The sequence below is a fragment of the Nannospalax galili genome, unplaced genomic scaffold, assembly GCF_000622305.1.
Source record: "Nannospalax galili isolate Female #2095 unplaced genomic scaffold, S.galili_v1.0 scaffold44, whole genome shotgun sequence".
NCBI classification, from domain to species: domain Eukaryota; kingdom Metazoa; phylum Chordata; class Mammalia; order Rodentia; family Spalacidae; genus Nannospalax; species Nannospalax galili.
The window spans coordinates 5,270,638-5,281,824 of record NW_008355789.1 but is presented as its reverse complement, the minus strand read 5'-3'; the positions used below and the strand labels follow the sequence as shown (position 1 = coordinate 5,281,824).

General features: G+C 50.0%; 1 protein-coding gene across 1 annotated transcript; it reads right to left on the bottom strand.

The window, feature by feature from the left end:
* Window positions 1-1,628: 1,628 nt before the first annotated feature.
* On the bottom strand, window positions 1,629-5,168 carry Rassf10 (Ras association domain family member 10). The gene has a single exon (XM_029556323.1). The coding sequence runs from the start codon at window positions 3,460-3,462 to the stop codon at window positions 1,927-1,929; it is 1,536 nt and encodes a 511-aa protein (XP_029412183.1). The 5' UTR covers window positions 3,463-5,168; the 3' UTR covers window positions 1,629-1,926.
* Between the last annotated feature and the right edge of the window lie 6,019 nt (window positions 5,169-11,187).

The window sequence follows — 11,187 nt, the reverse complement described above, 5'->3', positions numbered from 1 at the left end:
TTTTAATAGAAATACCTTTGGAACAATTACACTGAATGCCCCCCCAGTTCTATCATCAGCTACATGAGACATGTCACCCTCACATCTCCCCTGCCACGTGCAGAGAGGTGCGGCCAGGCCTCAAGTCCTTGGCTCGTTTTAATACGCCTATACCATGACTATTGCTGCGGATCATCAATGTGTTTACCCAAGGTGTCCTATCAGACTGCTTGGCCGTCTCCCACCCCTGCTCCTTTTGGAGGCCTTAACTACTTAGTAAACCCTGATGTTTGCACTTGAATTTAGTTGGCACTTGCAATTTAAACTTGAGGAAGTAACTTATCTCCCACCAAAGATACTGGGTAAAATTCATGAAGTCATGGTTGGTTTTAATTACATAGCTTGATTTAACAGCTAAACGCTATGCAAAGATCTTTGCTTTTAAGTTTTAGTTTACACCAGAGTGCTCGTTAAAACAGCAAATGGAGTTGTGGTACATCTGTAACTTCCCTTTTATTTTTTTCTTAAATAACTGTGATAGAGTTCAGGAAAAGGCAACGTGAGTGAAGGACATTGCACCTGCCTTCGCAGGAACAGATCCCAAAGAGCCCAGATTAAATTTTAACCCGGGATTATGTTTGCCAGGATTTTCTGTATCAAAGGGGCTATGTTTGACTTCTATAATAATACAGGGTTATTTAGGGGAGGGTGTTAACACATTGTATTTAACAGGGAGACGCACAGAGTTAGACTTCAATACAGTTTAACATTTGAAAGAAAATAAAAGGGGAGTGATTTGCCAGATGGGTGATTCCCAAACCTGCACAAATGTAAACAATCGGGATTTGGGTGACTATGGGTTCCATCAAAGATGTTAAGCAAGGCTGAGACCAACACCAGTCCTTCCGCTAGTTTTAACATGTTTACAGTCACAATTAACACCCAAGGAATTTCATTTTCATCCGTGTTTCTTTTAAGAGCACTTCATGTCACAAACCACAGCTCCAACTGTCATCTGTCCTTCCCACACAGAAGAGTGGTAAAAGCTCCATATTTTTTCTTGGTGTTTTTCTTTTGTTTTGTTTTAAATCAGGAGCCAGTCCTTCCGCTAGTTTTAACATGTTTACAGTCACAATTAACACCCAAGGAATTTCATTTTCATCCGTGTTTCTTTTAAGAGCACTTCATGTCACAAACCACAGCTCCAACTGTCATCTGTCCTTCCCACACAGAAGAGTGGTAAAAGCTCCATATTTTTTCTTGGTGTTTTTCTTTTGTTTTGTTTTAAATCAGGAGGGATTCTCCTCTCTCTCTCTCTCTCTCTCCCAGAGGCTTCTGGAAATCACTGAAGAATCAGAATTCCTTAGGCTACATACAAATAGAGAGAGGTGGATGCTCCAGATTCTAAAACAGATTTTCACTGGACATAGTTATCAACCCTGATGACAGGTTGGGGCAAGAGTAATGGTCGACTTCAACCAAGAATGAATCCAAAGCCCATTTCAAGTGTTGAACAATCCTCAACCCAGCAAGGCTGCTCCTGTGTGTCATCCTCCACTGTCAAAACTTAGTACAATGTTGGGTGACTCTCAGATTGCCATCAGCAGTACCAATATGAAAACCTGGGATAAAGAATCCTATAGCTCTCTCTCTCTCTCTCTCTCTCTCTCTCTCTCTCTCTCTCTCTCATTTTTTTAAAGAGTTTTGGAGGCTCATGGGGCTTCCCGGTTCCTGACCCTTCACACTCACCCCGGAGGAGTCAAAGGCACACGCTGTCCGGCATGGGTCTCCTACCCTCCCCAGGGCCACACCGTGGGAACGCTGCTGCCTCCTGGAAGAGCCCTAAGCTCACCCGGCCCCATTTCAAGTCTCTGAGCAGAGCGGGTCGGGTCAGTGCACTCTGTAAGCAAGAGAGACAGGTCAGTCTAGGCTCCCTCCCTGCCCTTCCTACACGAGGGATTCGCACACAGGGGGTACCGAGTCCGAGTCCTGGCTGTGCATGGAACTCAGCCCAGTGTCCGAGTCCTCGTCGTTGCCAGGGCAGCTCTTAGCCAGTCCACGGGCCTGGTCTACCCACATCTCCGCGCAAGTCTGAGGCTGAGGTTCCCGCGAGGGTCCGTCGGAGCCCAAGGCCACTTCCGGTGGCACCGCAGTCTGCTCCAAAGTGCGCAAAGTCTGGAGAAGGCCCTGCAGTTCGTGTTCCTTGCTGTCCCACTGCTGCTGGCTGTAATCCAAGTCCGCCTTGACGGCCTCCAGGTCGGTACTGAGCCGGAGCCCGATGTAGAGGCTAGCGCTGAGCTGCGTCCGGACCCGCTCCTGCTCCAACAGCAGCTCGCCCTCCGGACCGCCGTCAGGTTCCGGGGGCTCCTGGCGAGCCGCCAGCTCCTCCCTGCGCCGCCGCATCCACCGCTGGTTCAGCTCCTCCTGGATCTCGGTGGACAGACGTTCCAGCAACACCTCCTGCTGGGCTCGCTGCTCCTGCAGACGCAGCAGGTCGTCACAGCGCTGAGCCAGCTCCTCCAGCGCGGCCTCCTGCGCCTCTCCGTCCAGGGACGCCGCCGCCGCCTCCGCCCCCTTCTCGGCCACCGTCACCCCCTCCGGCTCCTCTCCCGGGCTCGGTCCGTCGAGCTCGATGCCGGCCCCCACCAAGTAAGTATCCTGCACGTAATTGACTCCGTGCCGCCGCATGCGGTCCAGGTGCACCTTGGCCTCGAAGCGGTCGATCTCGCGGTCCAGCTCACGGAGCCGCTGCACCTGCTGCCGGATGGTGTGATCTTGCGACAGCACCAGATGCACCAGCGTCTCCATGCGCTCCACCGACGCGCTCTCGTGCGACCGCGGCGGCGACGAGCAGGACGAGGCGGTGGACGAAGAGGTGGACGAACAAGGCGACGGCGGCTGCTGCTGGCGCCGCCGGTTGAGCTTGGCCAGCTTGCGGAAGGCCTTGCGCACCACCCGCCGCTGCTTCTCCTGGGTCAAGGCCAGGCTGGGCCGCGCGGGGGCTCCCCGGGCCAAGCAGGGGCGCTCGCGGCTGAGCACTACGCGCGCCTCGGCGCTGCGCGGGCCGGCGTTGGGCAGCGACGCCTCGCTGCGCACCAGCACGAAGCGCACATTCTCCTGCTCGTCGCCCCAGGCGGTCCAGAGGCGCAAGATGCGCGTCTTGTTGGGCAGGATGCGCTCAAAGCCCCGCCACTTCTCCACGATGCAGTAGCACTGCGGGGGCCCACACAGCATGCCCTGGGGCAGCGCCTCCTCCTCGTCGTCCTCGTCCTCTTCGTCCCGCGGTTCCGGCAGCTCCACCAGCCCGGATGGCTCATCCGCCATCCCGCGTCGCTGGCCCCGCCGCTGCCTCCGTCGCCGCCGGCAGCCGTCCTCCAAAAGCACCCGCACCACGTCGGAGCAGGTGGTGCGGCGAGAGAGGCCGGACACCAGCTTCTCCTCCTGGCAGATCCACACCGATATCTTCTTCTCCGAGGAATCCATAGCGCAACGGGGACCCAAGTGGCAGGTCCGGCTGGGCGCTGCCAGTGGCAGCGCGGGTAACCTGGCAGCTCCGGGATTGAAGAAGCCTTTCTTTCCCGCTGTGCACTGAAATCAGGCGGTGGCTCCGGCTGCAGCGGCTGCTTTCGGCCGGGACGGCTGGCTCTGTGGAGGCAGCGCGCCCCGACTCGGGTTCCTGCGGGTCTGGCTCTGCCCACTGTGCCCGAGGCCTCCGGGGTTTGCTCCTCCCCATGTGGCTCCACCTCTTCCCGCCCCCAGTGCCCGGAGCTGCGGCGTGGAGCACCTAGTGCGCGGCGCCCAGACTCGCCCCTCCCAGCTCTGCTGCGCCGGGTCTGCCCCGCGCTGGAGTGCCTGGCGTCCCGGGTCCAATTCGCCGCTTTCTCCTCCTGGATCGAGGAAGGAGTTTAGGATCTCTCCGCCGCGGAGCCTGGAGCCCGCGCCTCACTATCAGCTCAGCGGATCCTGGAGCCTAGAGCCGGCTGGAAGCATTTTAACCTGACTCCTTCACCTTCCCCGCGGGGCGCCCCTTGCTGTGGCTCTGGTCCTTCAGGATAGCACAGACAGGGAAACTGAGGTAGCTAGCCAGCAATTTCCAACACATATATTGTGATCCATTGCCTGACCAGCTCGGAGCTGTAAGTCCTGCCCCTAAGCCAGTCTTCAACCTCAGTGGACTTCACCAACTAGTGATGGCACGGAATGGTCTAGCCTGGCGCCCAGTTCCCCCATAGGTCAGATCTGTGGATCCCGGGGCGCCTCTACCTCCCACACCTTCTTACCAGGGAAATTCTGTTACAGTGGGCCTTCGGGTCCAGAACTAAATTAAAAGCTCTTTCATCGGTCCTACTTCAGGAAGGGAAACTGAGGCCATTACCATAACAGCTTCCGCTGTTTTGTGGTATCCAAATGTGATCTAGAAATGCTAAAAGTCAAGTAACACAGCACAAGAAATCCGAAGTCGAAAAGCAAAATGAACTTCCTTCATCCGCGGCTGCCTGTGAGGGCAGGAGCGGTCCTGTGCCCAGAGCCGCTCTGAGCATGACCTTGGAGGCACAGATCTGAGGGGCTCACTCCCCTGCCTCGAGACCTTGAGTGCTTCCGCTTTGCTTCTTATAAAGCACTTTTGTTAACTGATTCCTTTGGGGAATGTTTACTGAGTTCCCACTGTGCTCAAGGCCTGTTCAAGGGATCTACTGATGGGCAAGTCACCAGCCCTGGCCTGCATGGAGCTCACCATCTAGTGGAGAGCACAGCTCAGGGAACATTTCCATCCCCTGTTTTTTGTGTCTGACAAGGGCAGTCGCGGTGCTAGGGGAACCTAACTAGATGCTACAGCAGGCATTGACCCTCTCTACTACTGTCCTCAAAAGCTTCCCCTGGAGGTAGCATCTGGGCAAGACCCAAAAGATCATTTGAACTTGCCAAATGGGCAAAGGGATGGAGCAAGGGGCAGGCACATTGCAGCCAGAAGGAACAAATATGCAAGCCCAAGGTCTCAGTGGAACATGACAGTCACTGCAGGGAGTGACAGGAGTGTCTGACAAGGGTTGGATGGGCTAACAGAAACCAGATCAGAAAGGGTCTTTAACTTTATGCATACTCGTCTGAATTTGTCTGAAGCACTTTGAGAAGCCTTAGGTCAGACTGATTGCTTTTACAAGCTGTGACCATAGGAAAAGGATGTAATTTCTCACTGAACCTCGCCTGTGAAATGGTGATAATAATAATAAAAAAAATACCTGTCTAACAGGACTGTGGTAAGGATTAAATCCAGGACTTGATAAATCCACAGCTGTTTTACTGGAGGCTTAGAAACCTGGAAGGTATATATTTTCTATTGCTGTGTAATGAGTTACCATGAACTCGATAGCCATGGGGATTCACAGATCTGATCTATGGAGGGAAGTGGGCACCAGGCTAGACCACTCCATGCTCATGTAACCCACTGCAGCGGAGAAAGACTGGAAGGCCTTTGGCTTAGAGGCAGTGCTCACAGCTCCCGCTGGTCAGGCACAGCTTTTATGAAGGTCACAGATCATGCTTGGCTTGACTGTTGGGTGGTCTGTTTAGAGTGTTCTAGGCTAAAGGCACGGTTGGCTGGTTGGAGCGCAGAGTGGGGGGAATCTACTTCCAAACCCTTCCGGATGCGTTTCCAGAAACCAATTCCTTTCTGTTGTAGGACCGAAGGCTCTATCTTCTTGGTGGCTGTCACCAGAGCCTCTTAGAGTCATCCCATGGGGCGGTTCCTGTCTCCGTTTAAAGCAGCAGTGGCAGGTCAGAACTGTTCCTGTCCGATCCCCTTGGTGTCTCATCATCTTGGCATCCTCTTTACTACCAGTGGGAGAAAAATCTGTTTGTAGAAGGCTGGCTTCATCAGGCAGAACCCCCAGAGAAGCTCTCTCTGTTAAGGTCAAGCTGAACTATAACAGCACAATCTTTTTTAGCTGTGTAATGAAACAGTCACCAGAGCCAGGAGGTAGAGATCATGGGGCCAACCTGGAATTCTTCCCATCATGGAGCATTACAATGTGGTCAGACCTTCACTTTTGAACCATCACACTGTACTGGAGGACCATAGGTCAGGGAAGGGTAGAGTGACAGGCTAGAAGTCCCTTAGAAGAATATACCATTCATGAAAGGAAGAGATGGAGATCTGCATTGAAAATAATAATGAGGAGAGAATTGGATAAAGTTGAGAACTATCGTCTCTCAACTGGGTTAGCTATTTATTGACAGACTAAAGAGCATTCCTCTCCCCTGCATGGTGTCAGAAATCTCTTACCACTTGATCCAGCCCACTCCCCGACTTTCTCCCTCACATGCCTAACTATCCCTTCCTCCTTTGTTTCTGCTTTTGAGACAGATCTCCATATCTCAGGCTGGCCTCAAACTCATAGATAGACAAGGAAGAGTTCTGGAGGCCTCCACCTCTGAGTAGTTGGAGTACAGGCATGTGCCACCAGGCCCAGTTTACAATGCTGGGGATTGAACCTAGGGCTTTGCATACACCAGGCAAACAATTCACCAAATGGGCTAATCCCAAACTCCATCCTTTTTTCCATCCTCTCTCATACATGCTTCTTAGAGCTTCATGATCAGCTTTATCCCTAGTGGATTTGATGCCACAGAAGGATACAGACCAATTCTGTGTTGTTCACTTTGTGTGTGTGTGCACATGTGTGTGCACACGCACATGCGTGTGGAGGCCAAAGGATGATTTTGGGTGTCATTCCTTGGGTGTCCTCCACCTTGTTTTCATTGGTTAGGCGGGTGCTGGCATTGTAAACACACACCACCAAGCCCATATATATTATTACATGATATTATTATAATAGTAAAATATGATTAGATTGCCAGGTGTGGTGACACATGCCTTTAATCCCAGCACTTGGGAGGCAGAGGTAGGTGGATGTCTGTGAGTTCAAGGCCAGCCTGGTCTACATGGTGAGTTCCAGGACAGCTGGGGCTACAGGGAGACCCTGTCTCAAAAAGACCAAAAAAAGTATGATTACATAGATGATAGAATGTGTGTAAGTGTTTTGCCCATGTGCATGTATGTGCACCTGTGCATGCAGTGCCCACAGAGGCCAGAAGAGGGTATCAGATCTCCTGAAACTGGAGTCACGGACAGTTGTTACCCACTATGCAGATGCTGGGAATTGAACCCAGGTCCTCTGCAAGAGCAGCTAGTACTGCTCTTAATCACAGAGCCATCTCTCCAGCCCCAAGCCCAGATTTTTTTACATGGGTTCTGGGAACAAAACTCAGGTCCTCATGCTTATAAAACAAGCCCTCTACTGACTGAGCTATCTTCCTGGCCCTGTGTTGACCCTCTGTGTGTAGCACACTGCCTGGCACACTTGAGGTTCACTCCCTCACTGTTGAGCAAATAAATGACTTCATAAATGAATGCCACATTCTAACAAATCAACTCGCTCATCTGGGCAGCTACTGCTACCTGATCGTCCACACTTTTGTACAGGCTTTTCTTGCTCAGTGGGATCCCTCTTAAACTAGAAAATTCCTACTCATCTTCAGAAGGCTCAGCTCAAAGGGCACCTGCAGCTGTTCTCACATCCCTTCTCCCCTTTTCCTGGAGACGTGCCTTCTTGCTCTCCTGCCCCCATCGTTGCACACTTTTTCTGTGTTGTAACACTTTTTTATGTCAGCTTCCCCAGCAAGATGGAAACTTTTCTTTTTATTTATTAATTTTATTTTTTTGCATTTGAGTGTATATGCCTGAATGCATGTAAGTGCAATGCCCATTGAAGTCAGAAGAGGGCATCAGATCCCCTGGAACTGGAGTTATAGACAGTTGTTAGCCACCACATGGGTGCTGGGAATCAAACCCAGGTCCTCTGCAAGAGCAGCCAGTGCTCTTAACTGCTCCGCCATCTCTCTAGCCCCAAGATGAGAACTTTTCAAGAGAAAGGATTCACCATGTCTTATCTCTGTTAGTCCTCAATGCCTGCAGTGCTCCACACATGGTAGATGCTCAGTCCTCTCCTATCCTCTAGGGAAACATGGTGCTTAATTAAAGTGCTACCCTCACCACAACTTCTTTCTCAAGCCAGACAGTCACATAGAATCCCTGCTGTGGGAATATATATGAAAATTCTGCTGGACTAATTAAAGGGACCAGTGACCGATGGGTCCTGAGCAGGTTGACAAAGTCAGCGCTTAATAAATGAAGAGAAACGATGAGGGTATATCCTTAGAGGGAGGGAGTACATGAATTAAAATGTTAAAGTGAGGAGCCTGGTGTGGTAGCACAAGCCTGTAACCATTGCTCCACTGGAGGCTGAAGCAGGAGGATCCCAAGTTTAAAGCCAGCCTGGGCAACATAGCAATACTCTGCTGCTAGGAAAAAAAAAAAAAAAAATACGGAGGTGATCATGTACTGGTGTGTCAGAAAGTGGGTTATGGAGGTCATCCGCTTACATCTGCACTTTCCTTCAGCCTGCTTGAGGATAAAGGCATAAAACAAGCTTGGTTTCTCCTGGCTTCTCACTCAGCAGGAGCAGATGCATGTGGGGTTTCCCACCCGCAAAGCCCACAATCAGTTCTGCCGCAGACACCAGCTGGGTATCTTCAAATTCCGTTTCTTTCAGATACCATCTACCTGGAGAGACCATCAGATTCCACAGGTTGAGAGCTCAATACATGAGACCAGGTCCTACCCCACCCCAGATGACACAGTCACAAGCTCTGGAGAAGTCCTGAACATCAGATGAAGCGGCAAACAGGGAGCGTGTGGGAGAAGGGATAAAGTGTTTGCATGCAGTGTGTGAGAGCGACCACCCTCCATATGTTCAGCTATCCAAAGCTCTCCAAGCCAGCCATTTGGGAGTTTTATGGAAGCTCCATTACATAGACGAGATGAATGAAGGCATTGGCCATTGATGTCCAACTTAACCTTCTACCCTTCCTCCCTCTCAGGATGTCGAGCAGCCTTTTGAGCCATGGCTAGTTCCAGTCTTTCCAAACCATCACCTCATGTGTGCTCACAAGGACTCAGGAAAAATCAAAGACTGGCCATCACTTACATCACTCTGGAATTGCTTTCAGGAATCAAGAACAGAAGAATGTTTTACACCCCACAAATGCCCTCTGGCTCAAAGTCATGTAGGAAATCACAGCCACAGTGGTTGCCAGCCAGGAGCTGCTGAGTCTGTGCAGTCATTCACTTCATGGTGACATCTCCATCAAAGATGGGCCACATGTAGGGTGGTGGTCCCACAAGACCAGAATGGAGCTCAAAGATTCCCAGTGCCTAGGGATACAGTCGCCATCATAACATCATTTTATACTACATGACTCGTGTGTCTAGGCGATGCTGATGTAAACAAACCTGCCGCCCCGCCAGTGCTATAAAAGCAGAACATGTACAATTATGTTCAGCGCATGATACTGGATAATGGTAATAAACAACTGTGTTTGCTTTACATTTATGGTTTGTGTTCTTAGTGTGCTATACTTCTGATTGTTATTTTAGAGTGAACTTCTACTTATTAAAAAAAAGTTAGCTACAGAACAGTACATGCTGTTATGCAGGCAGCACCTCAGACATCACCTGTTTACCACAATGCTTGATTGCAGTGTTTTCTCTTGGGCTTGATTTAATCTTGCATTGTTGTATCTGACATGGTCCAAGCAGCAATAGGGGTGTGTTTGTGTGTGTGTGTGTGTGTGTGTGTGTGTGTGTGTGTGTGTGTTATGGCCTGGGTGTGTAGTATGTTATGTGTGTGCTCATGTGGGTATTATGGCCTGGGTGTGTAGTGTGCTATACCATCTAGGTTTGTGTGAGTATACTCTATGATGTTCACACAGGACAGAATCATCTGCTGCTGCTTTTCTGAGTGTGCCCCTGTACCCCTGTCATTCAGCAATGTCATGGAGGCTGGAGAGCTGGCTCAGCAGTTAAGAGCTGGGATTCAGCTCCCAGCACTCATATGGCAGCTCACAACTGCCTGTAACTCCAGTTCCAGGGGATCCAATGCCCTCTTCTGGCCTCTACAGGGTCCTGCATGTATGCATCCTCATGCAGACACATACATACATGTAAATAAAATGAATAAATGCATTTTTTATTTATTTTTATTTTATATGTATGAGTGTTTTGTCTGCTTGTATGTAAGTGCACCCCTGTATGCAATGCCCATGGAGGCCAGAAGAGGGGATTGAATCCCCTGGAACTGGAATTATGGGTGGTTATTAGCCACCATGTGCTGGGAATTGAACCCAGGTTCTCTGCAAGAGTACCTGCACTCAACCATTGAGCCATTTTCCAGCCCCTAAATACATCTTTTAATAAAACTATATACCACAATATCACTATAGCTACAGGCTCTCTAAGCCTCAATTTTCTCATCTGGAAAAAGGAATGCTAAGAAAACCTTCTTTATAGAGTTAACATTACTTGAAATGAAACCTTGTACAATATATGAAGTACCTATGTGGTGGTGAAATGTCATTATCAAGAGGGCTGGATTTGGAATCTCCTGAAAGACACACCTTTTGGCTTGTCTGTGAAGATGTTTCCAAAGAATTACTAAGGAGGGAAGACCCACCCAGACCATGGGCAGCACCAACCCATGGGCTATGGTCCTGGACTGAATAAAAAGGGGGAAAGGAAAAAAATGATCTGGGCACCAGCAGGCATCTCTCCCTGCTCCCTGGCTACAGACACATGTGAGCAGCTGTTTCATGCTCTCTAAACCATGCCTTCTTCAAAATGAAAGACTGTATCCCCTCAAACCATGAGCCAAAAACAAACCCTTTCTTTCTGAAGCCATTTTTGTCAGTTATTTGGTCAGAGCAATAAGAAAAGTAACTGATAGAACCTGGATTCAAAACAGAAAGAACTTTCCATTAAATGAGGTAAAATAGTGTGCAATATATAATAACATATACTGAATAAAGATGCCTGGCACCCGACCAATGCTCAATAAAGTGTAGCTGTCATTCTGAGCAACCCCGATGAATAGTCACTTCATGCTGTGTCCTGGGCCTGGGGTTGAGGCTGCACAGTGAACTAGACAGACATGGCCCCTGCTGTTACAGAACTTACATCAACATCTGTTTGATTTAGGACCAGATTTGACAGGTCAGACTAGGCTTGTAGTAACAGAGTCAAATGTGTATGTGAGTCCACACATGACAAAAGTTTGTTTTTCTCTCACATAATAGGCAAAAGCAGCTGTCTCA

Excerpts from the sequence above, each read along its gene's own strand:
- Rassf10 (XM_029556323.1), bottom strand. The coding sequence starts at position 3,462 with ATGGATTCCTCGGAGAAGAAGATATCGGTGTGGATCTGCCAGGAGGAG.